Consider the following 21,828-nt stretch of genomic DNA (forward strand, 5'->3'; position numbering starts at 1 on the left):
AGGCTTAACATAACATAAATATTTTTCTTGGCTTCATTGATTGGTAAGCTGTCATATGATGTGAACTACTGTTTGGGGGGCAAGATATAAATGTGAGAGGACAAAGTCGTGGTACCAAATGGGGTCATGTGATGTGATAATTATCTCTCCAATCAATAATGTGGTCTCAGGTCTCAATTATTGAAGATAATCATTTTGATTGAAGATAATGTTCAGAGCTCATACCATTTTTTTCAGTGAAGTATAAAACAAAATAGTTAGTTATGTCGAGTCTTCATCTTCCTCTGTCTATCCATTTTTTTAGGATAATTTTTTGTCAAAATTTCTCTAGTTTCATTTAGGACTCTTGAAGGCCAGGTAATCTGATGCGTATTAGTGTAGTTTCTGCATCATCTAATCCTCGCAGGACAGAGATTGGCAAACTTCACCGCTGGCTTCATCACGATTCTCTCGGGGACATTTCTCCTCCACATGACCAAGGACATGGCTGATGGTATGTTCCTCCTGTGTGTTTCAAGTGTAACACGTTTAGATCCTAATCATCTACGACGTGACTCTTCACAATATCCAAAATGGGGTGATTTGATTGATGGGTCTACCGCAATACGGAAAACTTTGTGATTTCAAAAGACTTCTACTGGGAAAGACACTCAATCACGGCAATGCCTCTTCTCCTTCCCCCATCTCCGCTGCCGACAAATAGCAGTACATTGGAACGTCCCGTCCCGACTGGAGTTTGTTCGGAGCAACAACAACTAGGAATCACGGCAATGTCTTCCTCCATGTCTCTGCTGCTTGGCCCATCCCCACTCCCTACTCTCTTCATCATACTCGTCCTACCTCTCTCTTTCCTACTGCTGCTCCGTCTAGGACTCAAAAGAAACAACCTCCGTGCAAGGACCCATGGCATGCCCCCTTCCCCGCCCAAGCTTCCCTTCATAGGCAACTTCCATCAACTCGGCTCGCACCCTCACCGCTCCCTCCACGCCCTGTCGCAGAAGCATGGCCCCCTCATGCTGCTGCGCTTGGGTCAGGTGCCAACCCTCGTGGTCTCGTCGCCGGATGGCGCCCGAGATGTCATGCGCAACCACGATCAAGTCTTTGCCAGCCGGCCTGCTCTAAAGCCGGCCAAAGTCCTCTTCGACGGGACGACGGACTTGGCGTTAGCGCCCTACGGTGAATCCTGGAGGCAGCTTAGGAAGATCTGCGCCTTCCACCTCTTGAGCTCCATAAGAGTTCAGTCTTATCGGCTCATTAGGCAGGAGGAAGTGGGTTTCATGATCCGTAAGATCTCCTCTCAAGCTTCGCCGACGACGAGCGTCGACATGTCTGAGATCTTTTACTCCTTCGCCAACGATATGTTATGTCGAGTTGTTTCGGGGAAGTTCAACAGAGAAGAGGGGAGGAACGTGCTGTTCCGCGAGCTGATCCGGGAGTTTTCGGTGCTACTGGGCAAGTTCTACGTGGGGGACTACTTCCCATGGCTGGGTTGGGTGGATGTATTGTTTGGCTCTATGGAGAGAGTCAACAAGTCCAAGAAGAGATGGGATGATTTGCTTGATGGGGTGATCCAAGAACACGAAGATCGATCAGCAGCTGAAGGTGATGATGGTGAGAAGGACTTCGTGGATGTTCTGCTCTCTCTTCGGGAGGATCCAGGAGGGAATCATGCTCTCCTGACTCCACAAACCATAAAGGCGCTTCTGATAGTACGATTCCTCGTCCTAAATTATGAGTGATATATTTATTGTTCCAATATTTGCTTGCTTTTTTTATGGATAGCACATATAACAACTAATGACAAATTATAATTCGTTTCATACGAAAGCGAGTGATATATGTACGTAGATAACTTTCTTGAGTTCACTGTGTGTTTGTCATATTGTATTAATTATATTCGTATGTTATGCCCTCAGGCAAGTGATTATTATTTTCACGTGTTACTATATATAGTATAGCGAACCGATTTCTTTTACGAGATAGGGGGAACCCTCTCTCCAAATTGCTACATCCAAACTAGAGCAATCTAAACTACTCCCATCCCCCTATTTAAGTATATTGTGGTGCTTATTTCAGCAGTGAGAAATGTGGATACTACAATCTTGTAGTGTTTATTTTGAGTTTCATCAAATGATCTCATTTTTTCCACATTATCGACGACTTGCAGGATATATTCAGTGGTGGTACCGAGACATCGTACGTAACCTTGGAGTGCGCCATGGCGGAGCTCGTCCGGAGTCCAAGAGTGATGGCAAAATTACAACACCAAGTGCGAGGGATAGCGAGCAGAAGAAAAGGAACGGTGAAAGAGGAGGAGTTGGACGAGATGGTCTACCTGAAAGCCATCATCAAGGAAGTATTACGTCTATACCCGCCGGTCCCGCTATTGGTTCCACGAGAGCTGATGGAGGATTGTCAAATACAAGGATACAACATTCCCAAGAAAACACGAGTGATCGTGAATGCATGGGCCATAAGCAGAGATCCAAGCCATTGGGAAGCACCTGACGAATTCAAACCTGAGAGGTTCATGGGGGACGGTGCAATGGACTTCAAGGGAAACGATTTCGAGTTCATTCCATTCGGAGCAGGAAGGAGAATTTGTCCTGGAATGGGCTTTGCAAATGCCTCTTTAGAGCTCGCACTGGCAACCCTGGTTTATCACTTTGATTGGGAGTTGCCTGGTGGAATGACAGGAGAGGATTTGGACATGAGTGAGGCTTTTGGGGTAGTGCTCCAAAGAAGACAAAGACTGCATCTTGTTGCTAAACCATGGAGTATTGGGCAAGAGGAGCAGCACCTCTAACTCACTCATTCTCTCTCTCTCTCTATCTATCTATCTATCTATCTATCTATCTATCTATCTATATATATATATATTCCTTGTATGCTTTGATCTGGACAAAAAGATGGATGTCTGTAGTTTCAGTAGTCCGTTCAGAATTGGTCTCTGACGGCCAATTCTCCTAATAAAGCTAATATATGACAACACTTCTTCTGGATGAGGTTAGATTTTGACCATTTGTCGAAAAGGGAGAGGATGATACCGATCTGATCTTTTCGGTCAAATGCCAATGCCAATGATCGAAGCTGAGGGATTACCATCAAACAAGCGGAGGTCAATTTCTGAAAGATTGTTAATTCAATTAGGAAAGCACATTCACCACATAGCATTGACGAGACTGTAAAATCTCAACAACTTTTAGACTATTCTCTTTCGATACGAATATACACTATTATGAGATAAAAAAATTATAATCTTTGGGAAAAAAAAGAAAAAAAGAGAACTCAAGTTTGTATCCATGTAAGTGCATATTCATTGTTTTTACAATAGTATCATTTGAGTAACGAAAGATCTTTGGAATCTACTTAATGACAGAGGTTATTTTTATTTTGAATTTATATGCTGGTCACTAATAAATTTTAATTTAGAAACTATTACTCAGCAACTTAAGCCAACTTTTGTTTTCTTATTTATATTTGAATTTATTATCATTTTTTATCGGATCCATGATTTTAGTGTCGATCTAATAGTATAAGATAAAAGAATCCAATTATGTATTTCATATTATATTTCCATGTACTATTCTGTTTTGAATTGTAAACTGACTTCTAAATGTTCTATATAAGTTGTGTCTGTGCATACTTTCATAATTATGTTAGTACGTCTTTACTCGAAAAAACAATTTCTTTTATACCTATCGAGCCTCATACCATTTCTTTAGTAAAATATAAGGTAAAAATTCACTTATAATTTCAATTCTACAATATGACAATTACGTCGAGTCTCTATCTGTCGATTCATTTTCTTTTGGGCATTTTTTCAAAATTATTTTAAATAATTCTTAGTTAGTGGTATCTTTTTTAAAACTTCTCATTGAATATTTATTATTATTATTATTATTATTATTATTATTTTTGTAAAAGATGATATTGCCCTACTAGCGACCACCCTTGCCTCTCCTCCCGTCTCCTCTTCTTTTATTGTTATCCTCGCTCGTGATCCCTTTTGATAGAAGATTATAATAAAGGTAAATATAAAATAATAATTTTATATTCTTATATATTCTAATCCTTAATGATAATCAATCACATATTTTAGTATATGATTTGAATGTATGATTTGAGTGCATAATTGAGGAAAAATTTTCTTTCAAAACCTATATAAATATGAATTATCTTAACAAATGATATCATCCTTTTAAAATAAATTATTAAATTCTTTATAGTATTATAGCCTTTTTCTTTAAGCAATGCTCCCTCTTCCACGTACTCTTTTCTTTACCATCGTAATTTCTCTTTCTCGCTCTCCTTATTGCTACTTTACAACTCTCGATTTTTGTTTTCTATCATATTTTGACATTGCAACGAAGATGAAGACACGCGACTCCTCCATACCAATCTCTTAGTGTGATCTGCTTTGCAACAACTCCACTTTGTTGATCTAATTAACCTCCTCTAGTGATCAACTTGTTTCTCTGATAATCCTCCATCGCTATTCAATTTTGCTCGATGGGTGTTTTCTTTGCTCCTACATCAATACTATTCATCATCTTCATCGACGTTCTTGTCCCCTTCTCGTTAGTCGTCAAATCCACTAGCGTCTTAGATCCATGATCAATCTCTCGATGATAGTCCATTGCTTTCTATCATCTTCTCAACCTCGCTATCAACACTCGTGATTGAGAGAAGGACTAAGTGAGGAAGGAATAAATCATCCTCTTTTACACATCTTAGATTAGATCATCCCTTGTGCATTTTTTAATCTGATCTCCTCTCAAATCAAATCCTCCTTTTGCACTTTTTAGATTTGATCTCATCTAACAAAACTAATCTCCACCAACTATTCATTCAAACTAAATCATCAATTGATTATGGATTTTCTTCATTGGATCACATCTTCTCATCATGTCCTTCTCATTTACATTTGATGCTTCAATTATTTTTTTTAGGAATAAATAGTTCATCTCAATCTATAAGACATATATTAACGTAGCAACTATATTAGTTTGGCAAGTCCCATAGTTCCACATCGGGAAAATCAGACTTTTTATCTCCTATTGGAACTATAAATAAGGGTCTGAGCTTTGAAGTCAAATGCATCGCAAGTGACACCACAAGAAAACCTAATTATTTGCTTTAGGCTTTTCTTGTTCAGTAATTTTTGATATTTTATGGCCTAGGAACATCTTCCTAAGGCATTTGTAATTGTCCCTCTTTTATAATAGTGATTTGCTCCTCCTTCGTCCGTGAATGTAGATCAATTGGCCAAACTATGTAAATCTGGTGTTCTTTTGCTTTTATTCTTTCCTTTTCATTGTCTTTGTTGGGTTGCCAAAATTATCCTTTGGTAAATTTTCTGGGACTAGCTCTAACAAACTGGTATCAGAGCCTAGTTTCGAGATTTTTTGGCAACAATGACAATAACAAAGATCGTTGTCGAGAAATTCGATAGAAATGTCAACTTTGGCATGTGGCAACTCAAGATGAAGATCATTCTGGTTCAAGACAGAGTTGATTTGGTACTACAGGGAGCTGAGAACATTCTAGATGGTATATCAAAGGAGGATCTTGCGGGTATGGATAAGAAGGCCCGATCCAGTATTATTCTAAATATCTCTCACGAGGTTTTACGGGAGGTAGCTACGGAGACTACGGCTAAGAGCATGTGGGACAAGCTTAAAGCCTTGTATATGAAGAGGACAATAGAGAATCGTCTCTACTTAAAGCAGAGTTTGTATATGTTTCGGATGACTGAAGGTACATCTATACTCTCACATCTTGATAAATTTGATTCCTTGGTTATGGATTTGGAGAATATAGATGCAAAAATTGATGAGGAGGATAAGGCCATGTTACTTATGTTCTCTTCCCTAATCTTTTAAACATTTCCGTGATACTATGATTTATGGAAAAGAAACAATTTCGTATCAAGAAATTAAATTTGTACTAAAATCTAAGGAGCAGATAGACAGAGATATCACTGGGGAAAGTAGAGGGAATCAGACTGAGAGTCTGGTTGTTAGGGGTAGAATGAATAAAAGATAATTTGACAGTAGTAGATCTAAATCTAGACATAGAAATTTGGAACGCAGATATTGTCATAAAATGAGGCATATTAAGGCTGATTATTGCTTTAAATTGAAAAATAAATTAAAGCAAAAGGAAAAAATTGTTGAGAAAACTATTGAATCCGCTGAAGCTAGTGTAGTAACTTATGAGAATGATGGAAATATTTTTTTTGCTACTGATGACAGGACAAGGTCTAAAAATAAATGGATTTTAGATTCGGGTTGTTCTTATCACATGTGTCATAATAGAGATTTGTTTTCCACATATGAATCTTGTAATGATGGAATTATTTTGATGGATAATAATGTAGCATGTGATGTTATTGGTAGAGGAACAATCCGAATTAAAATGCATGATGGTATTGTGAGGACGCTCACTAATGTTAGACATGTTCCTAATTTAAAAAAGAATCTCATCTCTTTAGGCACCCTAGAGGCCCTTGGGTGTAAATACACAGCTGAAAGTGGAGTTATAAAAGTTTCTAGAAGTACTCTTGTTGTTATGAAAACTTGTAGGTCTGATAGCTTATATATTTTAAAGGAAACTAGGCTCGGTTGCAGTCTCGTCATCATTATTGTCTGATTCTGACATCACCAAATTATGACATATGTGTTTGGGTCATATGAGCAAAAAAAGTTTGAGCATATTGAGCAAAAGGGGAACACTGCATTTTTGCGAACAGAGTACTATGCCACTGGATTTTTGTGAACACTGCATTTTTGGAAATCAGAAAAGAGTTAGCTTCAATTCTCCGACAGTTCACAAAATAAAAGGTACTCTTGACTATATTCATTCAGACCTTTTGGGTCCAGCTCATGTTTAATATAAGGGTGGTGCCAGGTATATGTTGACTTTCATTGACGATTATTCCAAGAAAGTTTGGGTTTATTTTTTGAAGCATAAAAATGATATTTTTTTAACCTTTAAACAATGGAAGGCTTTAATTGAGAAGCAAACAGGTAAACAGATTAAGCGGCTTCGAACAGATAATGACATAGAATTTTGTGAAAGTGACTTTGATGAATTCTGCAAGAATGAAGGAATCGTTTGGCATCACACTATTAGGATGATGCCTCAGCAAAATGGTGTGGCCGAACGTATGAACAGAACACTCTTGGAGAGAGCAAGGTGTATGATCTCAAATGCAGGGTTGACAAAGGATTTTTGGGCAGAGGCGATTAATATGGCCTGTTACGTTGTCAACTACGCTCCTTTTGTGGCACTTAACTTTAAAACTCCGGAGGAAGTTTGGTCAGGTACTCCTGCTAATTATTCTGATTTAAAAAATTTTGGGTGTCCAGCATACATGCATATAAATGAAGGAAAATTAGAGCCTCGAGCCAAAAAATACATTTTCCTTGGGTATACTTCTAGGGTGAAAGGATACAGATTATGGTGTTCTGATCCCAAATTCTCAAAATTTGTAATCAGTAGAGATGTTATTTTGATGAATTGTCTATGTTATCTTCTAAAGATGAATCTATTAGTTTTACAAATGATAGTGCGCAGAAGCGGGTGGAGCTTGAGATTGGTAGTTCAGATTCTTTTAAGTCGAACTCTTATACTCAAAGAATAACGGTAGATGGTCCCGAGTCTACTAATGCAGAAGATCTAGAGGAAGAGTAATATTCCATAGCCAAGAATAGACCACGGAGAGATATTCGACAATCACAAAGATATGCAAATTTGGTTGCATATGCTTTGTCTATTGCAGAAGAAACAAGTGAAGTTGGTGAGCCTACTACCTACTCATATGCAGTTTCTTATGATAATTCCGCTAAGTGATTGATTGCGATGAATGAAGAAATTGAATCTCTCTATCGGAATAGAACTTGAGATCTTACGAAGCTGCCTTCGGGTAAGAAAATTATTGGATGCAAATGGGATATTATTGCTGAGGGAAAGGTCCTTGTTCAGAAAATTCATACTAAGGACAATCCAACTGATATGCTTACGAAGCCTCTTCCGATTTACAAGTTCAAGCAGTGCTTGGACTTGGTTGGTGTTTATTGTTAGTGATTGCTCATTGGGGCTTTTGTGAAGAGGTGAAGCAAGTTTTGTTGGGACATGCTAAGGTGGAGATTTGTTAGTTTGGCAAGTCTCATAGTCCCACATCGGTAAAATCAAGCATGTTATCTCCTATTGGAACTATACATAAGGCCCCGAGCTTTGAAATCAAATGCATCACAAGTGACACCACAAGAAAACCTAATTGTTTGCTTTAGGTTTTTCTTGTTCAGTAATTTTTGATGTTTTATGGCCTAGGAACATCTTCCTAAGGCATTTGTAATAGTTCATGTAGTGATTTGCTCATCCTTGCTCATTCGTGGATATAGGTCAATTGATCGAACCACATAAATATGATGTTCTTTTGCTTTTATTCTTTCTGCTTTATTATTTTTATTGGGTTATCAAAATTACCTTTTGGTAAATTTCCTAGGACTAGCTCTAATAAACTATAATCTATTCAAGCTCTCCAAACTAATTAGTTAGAATACCACTAAAATCTCTAATTGGTATTTGAGTAGACATCCAAACGATAGCCAAATTCAAAAATTGGCTTGTGCAAATCAGAAATAGCATCAAATTCCTTACGAAAACCCGCAGACAATAATCTGAATCTTTCATTTAGTAAAAGCCTAAATCTGTCTTTAGGCAATCCATGAGCAAATGCAGAACCGCTTATGTCATCAACTTGAACTTTTCTTCGAATCCCATTAGTCTATATCATATTTGACTTACGATCCACCTAATAGACTCATTTGCAAATAATTAGATTTACATTTTTTAGCTTTAACACAAGATCTTAAGCTTTCTTTATTTATGGCATCCTCTCCCACCTTAATTGGTGGGAATCCCTGACAAGGCCGCCGCCCGGATCAGATACCGTTGCCCGCGGTACAGCGCCACTAACGGCGGCTCCTCCACCTAGGAGTCTTGGCTCCTTATCAACAGCCGAGTGACGGTAGGAAGAGAAGCCAAATGGTGAGGGAGAGAGAATGAAATAAGCGATGGAGAGGGATTGCAGTGGACGTGATTGAAAACGAGACGGAGAGCGAGCGAGGATCAAAAGGCCTTACGGTGAGTTAGTATGACCGGAAAAGGCTGTGGCTGTCTACAGGACCACGAGGCCTTCCTTCAACATGAATCCAAGAAAGCAGGGTACCGTAAAGATGACGGTACGAAGTCTACAAAGGCCTAAGATTGCTCACGGGGGTGGAGCACAAAGATGCTTGGCTGCTGGACCAGCTTGTGATTGATATGTTGTCAGAGATGCCATCATAGTGTATATTATGAACAAAGCTTGTGATTGATCTTTGCCGGTTAAGCTTCAAGGAGCAGCATCACTCGTCCGGATCATAGCGGACCAATCTCAAGATGGACATGATGACGACCTGTTCCATTTGGTGAGTATCCGCGGATTCGGGTCCGCTACCCGTGAACTGGCTCTTTGACACTCGCGCATGCCGGTCGACTCTCTCCTGTTGGACCTCTTTAAGGTGTTCGAAACATTTATAAGAGAGAGAAAGAAAATTGAGGACGTCACACCGCCGAAACACATACAAAGTTGGGGGAGTTTGCACATACGATGACTTCATATCCAACCGATGAGTTAGCTACATGCACCTCACCTTCGATTGCGGAGCACTGCCAAACAAGCCAGACGACGAGAGAGCCCTTCGCAAGCAGGAGTAGGACGACCGCGCCTAACCATTGGGGCCATTCACGTGCCACACAACACGACAACCAATCCAACAAAACATCTTGCTTACAATCCTCTCGTCCTTCACAACCCGTCCAAACCATCTCACCAATAACATCCGCGGCCAATGCTGCAGGCACTTGCACCTCTCTCTCTCTCTCTCTCTCTCTAACCATTCCTTCTCTGTTCCTCTCAAACATAATGGCTTCCGCTCTACCCTTCCTGGTCTTCTTCTTCCTCCTCCTCCTCCCTCTTTTCCCCCTCGCCCTTTCCGGCGGAACCCCCGGTAGCACTGCTGCACCCAGCCTTATTCAGAAGACATGCAATGAGACGACGTACTACGACTTGTGCGTCAGTTCCCTCGGGTCCGACCCCCACAGCCGCAAGGCCGACGTCAAGGGCCTCTCCACCATAGTCATCGACATCGCCATCTCCAACGCCACCAACACCTCGTCCTTCGCCGCCGCTCTCGCCCACAACGCCACCGACGCGTCCCTCGTCACCGTCCTCCGGGCTTGCGCCACCAAGTACGCCAACGCCCGCGAGGCGCTGCAATGGTCGCTCGACGCGCTGTCCACCGAGGCCTACGACTACGCCTTCGTCCACGTGAGCGCGGCCGCCGAGTACCCCAACGTGTGCCGCGTCCTGTTCCGCCAGAACCCCAGGCTGGCGTACCCGGCGGCCATGGCTCGCAGGGAGGAGGACTTGGAGCACCTCTGCACCATAGCTTTGGAGATCATATCGCTTCTTGGCTGATGAAGTATAACGTGCAAAAAAACCTACTATCATCACCTTGTCTCCCTTCCTTGTGTTACTACATTTCTCGCTAAATCATGCAAAGTAGATGTGAAATTATATGGATGTTGTGGTCTTCACTTGATCCACCAAAATAACAAGTCTCTTTTGGGTTTTCTCTTTCTAAAAGCTAAGGCTAGGTTCTTTGTAGTTGATTGATTCTGCTTGACCATTGGGTGAGACGCTGCTGAAAAATAGGTGCATTGCCTGCTGACGATCTGTACGATTTCTGTTCTCTTTTGGAGGCGAACTGGAAAGGCTAGTTGTCATGGCCCCTCTGACAGTGCATAAAAGTTCAAAGATTCCTTTATTTTCGTTTGCTGCAAATGGTGATTTATCTGAAGCTTTTATGTCGTTCCATCTCTATCCAAAAACATGAGTGAGGCTGCAAGGGTTGTGTTTTTTTTGTTCTCCCTTTAAACAAAGAGCTTACTTGCTCACAGTATAAGCATTATCTATGAGACTAACCCCACTGCAGAAAGATGCTTTAGATGACCGATATCGAAACTCTCTGAAATAATAACTTTTATTTATATTTGGATGGAAAAGTCAGAGATCAGCGAGTAGAGGAAAAGACATCTCAAGATGTTGCGCCTTTTACGGAAGAATAAATGTGCAACGAAGAATGGTGTGTTTTTAAATAGGTGCCCGATAATTTCTGGGTAATAATAATCACGATTAGTCTTATGTAAAAAAATGTTTATTAAGAAAATTAGTGGCTCGATTGCCTAAATTTTAGATGTGATAATTTACCCCCAACTCTCGACAAAAAAAATCTATCGACCACAGTGGGAGTCGAACCCACGACCTTCTGATCCGAAGTCAGACGCGCTAATCCACTGCGCTATGCGGTCGGTGATGACAAATGGTGAGAACTTTACTTACATCTCCTTTATCAAAAGAAAACGATGCCATCGCACCCAAGTATTCGGCAGCGCTCAAAAGGCCGTCGATTTCGAGAAGAGCCCTAAAACTGTCATCTTGATCAGTGATCACTCATATCCCGACGGCTAACCCTAAACCCTTCCCCGAGCCCGAGCGAAGCTTCTCTCCATCTCTCCTCTCCTTTCTTCGATCCGCCGCTAAATCTCGGCTGCCCCGCGTCGATCGAGCTCGGAGGCCGTGGATTCCCGCTTCTTCTCCTCACCAATCGCCACATTCGGTAAGCAATTCCGGATCTTGCCGGGTCTCTATTTCAGTGTCTCTTATCTGGGCATTTCGACTTGTTCATTCGACGTCTGTTTTGTCATCCACTTTGCTTAAATAACCGTTCATCTAAGACTTTCAGACAGTGAATGAATCGAGTGATTTATAACTGCAAGAATTGGAGGCATTTTAAAGTTTTTCGAGCGATTTATAACTCGTTGTGATGTTAAAGTTCTTTCGTTTCTTTCTTCGATTGTTTCACATTATTGGACGCATTTGCTGCACGAATCGGAGAGGGTTTGCCCAAGTTTTTTCTACAGTGCCGATTTTTCAAGTGGTAGTCTGCAAGAACAGAAAAAAAAGTATCAATCTTGACGTTGGATTGTTATCAGCTCTATAATTGGCTCTTCTTTGCAATTTTCTACCGTGTTTTAAAAGCGTTGGTATTAGTATTAGGATGCGGCTGCGTACGACCTTCAAATGTCTTCGGCATTCTGTCGAACTGTCCAAAAGAAGTGTAATATCACCCCCGCATCGCCTCTTGAGTGATGTTGTGGCCGGAGAGGCCAGCTCGAAGCCGAAAAGATACAAATACCCGGCGGTCTATGACCCATTTGGGCCGAGACCTCCTCCATCCGATAAAGTCTTGCAGCTTGCTGATCGAATCGTGGCCCTCCCCCCTGAAGAGCTGAAACAGATTGGTCCCACCCTCCTGGAGCGGCTGAATCAACCCAAGCTGCAGCCAATATCGGCTCAAGGTTTCAGTTTCGGCCCGCAGACAGGTGCCGCTCCAGCAAAAGCCGAGGAGAAGAAAGTGGAGAAGACGGCGTTCGATGTCAAATTGGAGAAGTTTGATGCTGCTGCGAAGATCAAGGTGATCAAGGAGGTCAGGACGTTTACCAATCTCGGCCTGAAGGAGGCTAAGGATCTAGTAGAGAAGGCACCGGTTATGCTGAAGCAAGGGGTCACTAAGGACGAGGCTAACGAGATAATAGAGAAAATAAAAGCTGCTGGTGGTGTTGCTGTAATGGAGTGAAATGGGCTCGGTCTCAGAGTTTTATTATGAATGCGCAATTCCATTCTTTTGCTAGTGAAATGTGCTTCCAAATGATGGCTCAGAACATTTTGTCCTGGGTGAGCATGTGTGACTCGAGATCTTGTTTGAGATCTTGTATTCATTGTTATTACTGAGACTGGCTGCTGGTGAAGCTTCATCAGTCAATAAGAGCACAAGGAGATACTTTTGATGATCAATGCCATTGCTCCTTTGTTTAGATCTCTATTATTCTTCATCTCCTTTGATCAACTTAATACATCTCGTGAACACGTTTGGTTACTTCACCAATTCATGGTGCATCGAATGATGGAACATCTCCAGACACAGTATGCATCATGTGTTCGTTTTGTCCTACTCGGTTTACATATACAACAGGATCATATACAGTGCTTTTCATACGATGAGACTTTGTGTATGTGTTCCTTAATCTTTTAATTTTGCTTGTTTGCGTCGTTGGTATGATGTTTGGATTCCTCTGCTCCAAGTCATTGGTGCGAGCTCTTTCGGTCTGCTCTGCTATAGATTTGGCTCCTTTTCCGATTGATATTATCAATGATATTATCATGATACTGCTTGTATTTTATTTTGCCTTCGTCATACCAATGCTGATCCCAAATGAGTGCTAGAAGATGCATCAGATTTGGATCCGCATTTGATCCAGGAATTATCGTCCTAAAATAAACGCCAATTTTACGATGAGACTTTCCAACATTGTAGAATGCCAAAAAGTTTCAGATACGAGTCGTCGACAGCAGGATTCGAACCTGCGCAGGCAGAGCCCAACAGATTTCGAGTCTGTCTCCTTAACCACTCGGACATATCGACGTCGTTGTTAATGTGCCCGATAAATATCAAAACATAGTTAATTTCACTATTTTTTTTCATCCCAACAGTCGATTCCAGTGAGACTTCAGACTTACCATCAAACAGATTCAATATCCAGTTTTGTTGACCGACAATTTTAACGTTATCACTGCCCTATTTTTGTTCGATTCCTCTAAATCAGTTCAACATTTTGAGATAGAGATCTATGAAACTTGAGCAAAGTTTCCATTTGTTTTCACTCCATAAAATAGAAGCTTAAACCACGAGTAGTGACCAAAGGAAACCTATTTCTGAGTAGCCTGAACTTTAGGGATGAGCAGTAACCTACTTATCATTGAATGAGCTGTGTTGTTTCTCTTCTTAAAAACAGAAAGTAAGTTTATAGGCTTGAATTTGGAGATCTGGTTATCGAAATCTGATGATACATCTAATTTATATAGCACAAGCAGCATCAGACACGCACGACATGGATTTGCCTCTTTGACCAAATATTTATTTATCTGTCGAGAGTTTGATGTTTCCGGGTGAAATATTCAGAGGATTCCATCTTTTTCTTCTTTGACTTTTTCTCAGATTTACAAGCGCGCTGTCGTATGGTTCGAATTCGTTGATTGGGCTATTCATTTCTGCTCGTCCACTTTCTTCTCCTTTAATCAACATTCTTGTATTCTTCTGAACGATTCCACATGCTGTGTTTGATGCAGGGAAAAGAAGAACCAGCGCTACAGAGCCATGGTTGGACGCATCCTTAAGCTCTTTGCTTTATGCCATGGTTGCTTTCATGGGGAGACTTTTTTGCTTTCGGAGATGAAAGTGACCGTGTTGGTACGCCTCATGTTTGTTCCGTTCCTGTTACTTGGAGAAGCAAAGGATCGATGTGAAAGACAAAGCGCCCAGCCCCGTTTTATTATCACAAACCTAATGAATGATCCAAGTCTCAACTCATTCCATGTTTCGGTTCCTAGAGAATGCCTCCTTGTTTGCAATCATCAACGCCTTCTCGGACAGACTTATTTGTCCTGTTGACGGCAGACCCTCACTGCATGCATCATCATAGTATATTGAAGGCACTGCCCCCCCCCCCCCCCTCCTGTCCTCCTACCGCTCTTCTTCTCGGACAACCTACAGTCGTGGCTCAGCTCATATGTATATGTACATCCCCCTTCTTTAATCACCTGTTGAAACAAGGGATGCCTGCCCGCTGCAAACATCCTTTTGTAGCTTCATTCATTTACTTACCCTCCTCCTCCGTCATTGCTTCATGCGGGAGCTCCAATGGATGATATGGCCGTTTGCTTTTCTGCTTCAGATAAAGACCTACGGGCCCCTACAGCCATGTATTATCATCATCGACAAGAAAAAAGGTTCGGGGAATGTCATGGCTCCTCGACTGCGATCCTCCTTGGGTTTTTGGTTTTACTGGTCATGTGCACCGCGCTTCGAGTCTTTTTAGGTGACCCATTGCTTTCTTCTCCTGAATCATGATACCTCTACCGATGCATCTGTATCATCTCTCGCCTTAGATTCTGCTCTTCTCTTTCCTTGTTGTGAGGTCGCTGTAGACGTGATTTTGACTCCCTCATTTTGTCAAACTCGGAAGCATTGTACAGTGTGGTGATAGTTTTATGCCACGCTTGCGGCCTGTCTTGTAATTTATAGCTGGCGTAGCAGCTTTTCTTTTCGAAAGTGGTGGTGGGAAGCACGTAGGATACTAGCTTTGCCCTTTGTTTATCTTCTTCTCCCGACATGACATTGCCTAAGTGATCTCGGGTCATGGTTTCGATCAGTCCATTGTCATTGGGCAGGCATCAAGTACTGGTTTGTCATGAGAGGGAAGAAGCTTGTTGAGCGGAGGACATGAAAGCATGCCGAGCATCCATTGCAGCCCGGCCGGTGGGAGATTGTTGATTGCGCTTTGGCTTGCACCGTCAACGAGTAACTTTCTTTCTTTCTTTCTTTCTTTCTTTCCGGGTGGGTAGCACCCATTGCAGCCTGCAAGTCTTCACCTGACTGGTTCGTTTTCTACTTTTGCTTCTTGTCAGTAGTTCCCATTCATTTCTGTTCACCTTGAACACCATGGCCGGTGTGCATGCTTCTTGCTTGCGCTTCACCTCTCGCACCATTACGGTCATCATTCTGAGAAAGTACTAACAACAGCTCGCTCTCTCTCTCTCTCTCCCCGTCGTTAAACCGCAGTTCTCTTCAGCTACATTGTTGTAGCAGCAAATTTGGGTTCCTATATACTGACTCTGGCTTGTGCTGACATCTGAATTAAGAAAGGTTGGGTCCAAATTTCTGTGCTTCTGCTGCTTAAGAGATACCCCCATCATATGTTTTCTTTTGAACATCTTGAACCTTTTCGTTTGCAATCACTTGAAACTTTTAGTAATGAGTTTGCCAGCCAACTGTATGTTCATCCCTTTTTTTCATTGTTATTGGAATGGGCAAAGGAAAGTAATAAAGAAGAGATAGTAGAAGAGCTGCTTTAACACGAGTGATCCGCCAAGAATGACGGTTCAAGTGGAATCCATTTGTGGGTGATAAAGATTAATGAAGTATGGATTAGAATGGGCACATAGCTTGCTAGCTGCTCTTAATTTCACATGACATAATAGCCTTGCCATGGCAATCTCTTAGCTGAGTTTGATCTTTGTAAGTTCTAGTTGAGCAGGCTACTGACCCGCATATTGTTGGTGTACAGGGAGGGACAAAAAACCATGAATGGTTTTGGAGAGAGGTCATCATCAGAACTAGCTTACCGTAGGGATGGTTCTTGGAAGGACATGGGAACATCAATGAGTGCCATCTCGTTCGGTTTAGCAGCCACCGCGATCTTGATCTCTATGTTCCTCGTCATGGCCATATTTGAGCATCTAATCAAGCCAAGGGCATCGTTTCTTCGCTCCCGAAACAATGCACATGGTTCGTCGGAGCTCCACCGGCCACAAGCTCAGATTCATCGCTCTCAGGAGAAGGTTCAGAATTCCATAACAGTTAAGTTCCTCAGAATTATTGCCTGTAATGCTTCGGCAGTGAGTCACTCTGACCACCATTGTCGCTTGGTGATGGCAGGTCGGAACGCAGTGCGCATCTGATCTCTCCGTGTTAATGCCGGGACAGCGGTTTCCCACTTACATCGCACAGCCTGCTCCTCTACCTTGCCCCAGAGAGGGGATAATTTGGCCCTCCCATGTTGCTCATGTGTCCTACATGTAGCTGATGTGATCTATCGCCTATAGCTTGGAAGCGGCTGTCTGCAATGTGATTTGTTCATACGAATACGATTTGATTTTTCTTTCACGCTCGAATGTAATGCCAAAAACAAGACATCCTTAATCTCAGCAAGTAATCGGGATGTAAGCAGGTACAACAGCTGATTTCTTGCCGGAGGAAAACCGATGACGGGCTACTTTTCCTGTTTCCTTCTGCAGACCATTTGATGAGGGGAAATGCCAATGAAATGATAGTAATCCAAAAAGCTTAATCAACGCTACAAAAATCTAAAAGGAAGCAGCTCATCTACTTCTAATGCAAGAAACTGAAGGCCGACTGGAAGGAAAAGAACGTAGCAGACACTTGAGCAAAGTCAGACCTGAGACACTAATGCTTGAAATCATCTTCCTCTTGCAATTGCTACACGATCGAGCTTGGCCTCATCGCCCTGTTTACAGAAGAAAGGAGAGAGCAACATTATTAACCAAGTGCTGTTGGAAAATCCAAATCTAAAGCTGCTTCAAAAGACTCGAATTTGCTTCTTTTTATGATCCAGCCATTTATGGATAGAAGTAGCCAAAGCAAAGCGTATTATTTATCTTCTTGCCGGAGAAATATTGACTTGTCTACTCAACGTCTCAAATTAGTAATGAAAGTTTCAAATTAGATCTCCGTTTCACAATGCACAATAATTTTCTTAGTTATTCTTTTGCCACCGTAATATTCATTCGTTCATTCATTCATTCCTCTCATTGATCAGATTGCTTGGGAAATCATTCAGTCCTCTTTGACTGTCATGCCAGTGCATGCCAGCCCACCTCTTAGTTCTGGAGCATTCCTTCGGCTCAGCCGACTCCATACACTGTCTGTCTCCAGCTGACAGTCCAAAGATTGCCTGAGACGGGACTTAGCAAATCGAAATGGAGTCTTACCGCAATGGCCATCCATGCCTCAATTATTTTCTTTGTCCTTTTGACATGCTTTGAGAAACGATGGTTTCTATTGGAGAGTTGACTGTCTGTCAAAGGGTTAATTTCATGAAGGAAAAGAAGAAATTTCTCATGCTTAGTGTGAAGTAAAAAACATATGTTTCGATCCACTAACGTGCTACTGTCCGGTCCTCTCAGAACTCAGTCTTCCCCATGTAGGAAGGCAACTACCAGGCGCCAATGCTTTAGACCTGAGGACAATAAGGAGGAGTCGTTGGACGGACAGTCCCCAACTTCTTCCCATTCATCTTTCTCTGTGGCGTTGACTTTGCATTGGTGTGCTCGAGAGGGCACTCCAAAGACCAGTCTTCCATTCCAGACCCAAGTCCTCCCCGCTTTGGAAGTCTCCCGGCTCTTGGTAATTCATCTTTACCAAGTCCCAGTCAATTTTCTTTTTGCTGTTGTTCTCAGAACGATCTTCTCGGTTGGTACATATTTACTATATCTCTCCACAGTTCTTTTCGGCTAGCATCCCCTTTGACCCTTTGGTTTAAATGCACCTCCTCAATCCATATTTCTGGCTCCGCCACCCACCTTGCAGGTTTCCTGATCCCAAATTTCAATCTCCAGCTGCCCACTGCACCATCATCACCGCCCCTATTCCATCTGAAGCTCCTTGCCTGCCAAATTTCGCAAGGCTTTGTCACCTCCTCGAAGTAGTCAAGCATGATGAATGGGTACCGCAAGATGAGGGTGAGCGATCGCTTCATAAGCAAGTCCAGCTCCATAGACTTCTCAGACCTCACCTTCTATCCTGAGCCAAAGGAAAGCCATGAACACCCATATCCCACATCTATGGCTCAAGCGAGAGACACCGATGTCGAGATTCATGATCGGTACTTTACATGGCAAGAGGTGGATGCGGCACGGCCGGGCTCTGGGTTAGCACTTAGCAGGAGCTGCTCCTCTGCCTCTCGAAGGTTCAGGGCTAGTGGCAAGACCATCCTCGAGACCATGGTGAGGAAGGCCTTCACAATGAAGAGGTCCTCCTCTGTTGCTGGAGGGTACTGGAGGATCCATGACACCGATGGTGGAGATGGAGAAGGTGAGTTTGTAGAGGAGCAGCAGCTGAGATCTCCCATGAAGAAGAAGAAGAAGAAGAAGGGGAATATTCTCAGGGCATGCAAACAGATCTTTGGATTCTAGGCAATGCCATCTTTTTGTAACGAGACCTATCTTTCTTCGTTTGCTTCGAGAGGGAGAAAAAGAGAATAAAAAGAAGAAATTCTTGCTTGCTCCGATGCTTGTGTTGGCGTTTGCGATCGAATAATAATAGTTTCCCGTCCCTCGGTTTTCTTCCTTTTTGGACTGCGGTCATCACTCTCAGTTGTCTGAGACTACCTGCTCGAGCACATCAAGGCAAGCTGCCCACCTTTTAAATGGTAATCTACATAATTTATTTTGTTGTTAATCGTCTTAGCGCGATCGAATGGTGATCTACGAAGATTGGCGTCTCTTTGGGTGCAAAGATTAGGTATCTTTAATCTCTGTAGACGCAGTTGCTGTTTTTGATCGTCCAACATTAATTTCTCATTTATTTTTGGTCTTGCAGTTAATAAGACGCGACTCCTTTGCCTCTATCCTACACACAGATCGAAAAAGAAGAGAAAAAAAAGAAAATATCTTTTTTGATTGGATTATTACTATTTACAAGGCGTTCGATTTACGTCGAGAGCTTTAGTCTTTTCACTTGAGAGTTGCTTTTCAGCTGCCGGTTCCATGATTGAGGGACGCTACTGGAAAGTTTGCTTCCAACCGATCCTATTGGACCTTTCGAGTGAGATCCAATCACAATTTAGATCCTTCCGAATGCTGGCATTAACATGAATCTAAATCAGATTTTGAGCAGCATCCAACGTGAATAATCATGCTTGCTTGCTTAGATTTTCTTTTTTTGTTTTCCGGCTTAATTTCTTTCCTCGGAACCGCGTGCTCGTTGAGATTCGCACGTAATCTTGATGGGCACTCCCAGATTGATCCCCACCCAACCCAAATAAAAGAAATGCCACCAAATATCCGCACTAGGTTCTTGAATTCCGAGAAAAGGACCCCACAGCCTTACAAAGGAGCGGGCCAAACGAAGCCCGATCTATATCGGTATCTAAGTAGCGACAGCGGCCGGACCGGAAGGGAATTATCCCACCCGGTGCACCTGCGGTGGGGTTTTAATATGTACTCCCAAATCGTCCCCATTCGTCTCATCATCTCCCTCCCTCAAAGTCTTGGGGTACCGAGATCAATAACAGGCAAGCTTTTCCCTTTTCTTTTTATTTTTATATTCCCCGGGTGAATTTTACGTGGTTATTCAGTTTGTGTTCGGTTCGTCCGCTGGAATCCTGTGAAGCTTCTCTAGTCTTTTTCTGTTGTCGGCTCCGTGAAACCTGACCCTATCTCCTGCGCCTCTCCAATCCATATTAGATCCGTTGTTCGTTGTCCTTCTCCCTCGCGCCGCGGGCGGGATCTCGTGGACATTTGATCTGGTTACGTTTCCTTGTTCAGGCTGGAGTTCTTTTGGATCGCAAGTCCTTATCTTTTTCGTATCCTGCATCTTTACGAGTGCATTCTGTGGGGGATTTAAACGATTTTTTTTATTTTCTTTATTCGTGTATGTGATATAAAATTCCTATTAGCTGCTAAAGTCCTGCACGTAATAGCAGCAGCAGTCTCAGGAGGACCGTAGGCCGCACACACGCCGTAAGACTAGCGCTCATGACGAGAACAGCGCCAGGAGGCTCCTCCTCCTCGTCCTCTTTCTCCTCTTCACCCTCGGTGTCCCCCAGGAATCGCCTGAAGTTCCTCTGCAGCTACGGCGGCAAGATCCTCCCCCATCCCTCCGAAAACCACCTCAGGTACGTCGGCGGCGACACTCGCGTCCTCGTCGTCACACGCTCCATCTCCTTCTCGGGTAGGTTTGTATGTATGTATGGATGTATATGTACGTATATACGCAGATTCAGACACACATAATCTTTCCTTGTATTTGGTGGGTAGCAGAGCTCAAGGAAAGGATCCAGGAGATGTTCCACTGCTGCGTAGCGATCAAGTACGAGCTGGTGGCCAAGGACGTGGAAGCCCTCGTCTCCGTCACCTGCGACGAGGACCTTGCCTACATGCTCGACGAGTACGACCGCCTCGACGCGCGGCAACCCCGCTTCCGCCTCTTCCTGTTCCCCTCGCCTTCCTCCAATCTCACCGCCGCCACCGCCGACGACCAGCGCCAGGTCGGCGGCGTTCCGGGAAGCCCTCGGCGCCCCATCTCCGCCGCCTCCTCCTCAGCTACCTCCACCATCGACGGCCAGGCCTCCATCCTCGCCCTTCGTCTCAACGCCCTCACCGCCAATGACGGTGGCGGAGGGACGCATCGGGTCCATAGCGCGCCCAACCTGCGAGGCGGCGGATTGCTGAGCCAGATCGCCAATGGTGCCGCTGGCCAGTACCACCACAATCACCCCGAGCAGCACGTCCTCCGCCGACAGAAGAGCTCTGGGGCATCATCGTACGGGTCTCATGCCGCCGGGGGGAGCCGGGCCCTGAGGGCATGTGGGGCCAAACTGCGCGAGGTCTGCAGGTGCGGTGGCGGGTGCCGAGTGACGTGGGTGCCGCAGCCGGCGGCGGTGGGCGGTCTCCACTACAGCGACCGGCGAGGCATGTGCTTTGGGCACGCGGAGGAGTCGTCCTCTCGCCGGTTATCGAGGTGCAGCTGGCCGCCTCCGAAGCCTGTCAGGTAGCGGTAGGCCTTGGGCTTTGTGATTCGGGCTCGCGATCTGTGCCGTCCAGCACTCTGGTTTCTAAAAAACATGTTCTCTCGATTTTGGTTTTGTTTTTGTTCTGTGGTGTTAAACGGCCATATTAGAAAACGTTGTTGTTCTTTTTCTGTTTATGTTTGTGCGATTCCAGTAGCAGATTAAGGAAGGATCCGACGGTGCTGTATAGTGTTACGAGCATCGGACGGTCAAGAAAGACCGACATTATATGGAGACTTTGCATATACCGTATGGGAATTCCTTTCACTGTTTGTGGCGTACGGG

The 21,828-nt window shown here is 43.3% G+C and overlaps 4 protein-coding genes, 2 long non-coding RNA genes and 2 other non-coding genes across 9 annotated transcripts; 6 read left to right on the forward strand and 2 right to left on the reverse strand.

Moving 5' to 3' along the window:
* Positions 1-645: 645 nt before the first annotated feature.
* On the forward strand, positions 646-3,002 carry LOC135627035 (cytochrome P450 71A1-like). Its single transcript, XM_065132980.1, has 2 exons — positions 646-1,709; positions 2,168-3,002. The coding sequence occupies exons 1-2, from the start codon at positions 663-665 to the stop codon at positions 2,804-2,806; spliced, it is 1,686 nt and encodes a 561-aa protein (XP_064989052.1). The 5' UTR covers positions 646-662; the 3' UTR covers positions 2,807-3,002.
* Positions 3,003-9,858: 6,856 nt separating this feature from the next.
* Positions 9,859-10,686, forward strand: LOC103972485 (pectinesterase inhibitor 28). Its single transcript, XM_009386839.3, has one exon. It carries the CDS (start codon positions 9,977-9,979, stop codon positions 10,529-10,531), a length of 555 nt encoding a protein of 184 aa, XP_009385114.2. The 5' UTR covers positions 9,859-9,976; the 3' UTR covers positions 10,532-10,686.
* A 664-nt stretch (positions 10,687-11,350) lies between these two features.
* Positions 11,351-11,424, reverse strand: TRNAR-UCG (transfer RNA arginine (anticodon UCG)). Its single transcript has one exon. It is a non-coding gene; the product is annotated as a tRNA-Arg (tRNA).
* A 99-nt stretch (positions 11,425-11,523) lies between these two features.
* On the forward strand, positions 11,524-12,970 carry LOC103972486 (uncharacterized). Of its 2 annotated transcripts, none has more exons than XM_009386841.3 (2): positions 11,524-11,732; positions 12,173-12,970. In XM_009386841.3, the coding sequence occupies exon 2, from the start codon at positions 12,174-12,176 to the stop codon at positions 12,750-12,752; it is 579 nt and encodes a 192-aa protein (XP_009385116.2). In that variant the 5' UTR covers positions 11,524-11,732; position 12,173; the 3' UTR covers positions 12,753-12,970. The 2 variants fall into 2 exon arrangements, with proteins under 2 accessions (XP_009385116.2, XP_009385115.2); XM_009386840.3 differs by having other exon boundaries at positions 11,525-11,732; positions 12,167-12,970.
* A 546-nt stretch (positions 12,971-13,516) lies between these two features.
* TRNAS-CGA (transfer RNA serine (anticodon CGA)) lies at positions 13,517-13,598 on the reverse strand. The gene has a single exon. It is a non-coding gene; the product is annotated as a tRNA-Ser (tRNA).
* Positions 13,599-15,280: 1,682 nt separating this feature from the next.
* On the forward strand, positions 15,281-17,007 carry LOC135627510 (uncharacterized). The gene is made up of 3 exons (XR_010492638.1): positions 15,281-15,533; positions 16,300-16,591; positions 16,671-17,007. It is a non-coding gene; the product is annotated as an uncharacterized LOC135627510 (long non-coding RNA).
* A 1,013-nt stretch (positions 17,008-18,020) lies between these two features.
* Positions 18,021-19,100, forward strand: LOC135627511 (uncharacterized). Its single transcript, XR_010492639.1, has 2 exons — positions 18,021-18,158; positions 18,342-19,100. It is a non-coding gene; the product is annotated as an uncharacterized LOC135627511 (long non-coding RNA).
* Positions 19,101-20,370: 1,270 nt separating this feature from the next.
* LOC135627261 (uncharacterized) lies at positions 20,371-21,680 on the forward strand. Its single transcript, XM_065133282.1, has 2 exons — positions 20,371-20,705; positions 20,795-21,680. The coding sequence occupies exons 1-2, from the start codon at positions 20,510-20,512 to the stop codon at positions 21,526-21,528; spliced, it is 930 nt and encodes a 309-aa protein (XP_064989354.1). The 5' UTR covers positions 20,371-20,509; the 3' UTR covers positions 21,529-21,680.
* Positions 21,681-21,828: the final 148 nt, after the last annotated feature.

This window comes from Musa acuminata, chromosome BXJ2-11, assembly GCF_036884655.1.
Source record: "Musa acuminata AAA Group cultivar baxijiao chromosome BXJ2-11, Cavendish_Baxijiao_AAA, whole genome shotgun sequence".
NCBI classification, from domain to species: Eukaryota; Viridiplantae; Streptophyta; class Magnoliopsida; order Zingiberales; family Musaceae; genus Musa; species Musa acuminata.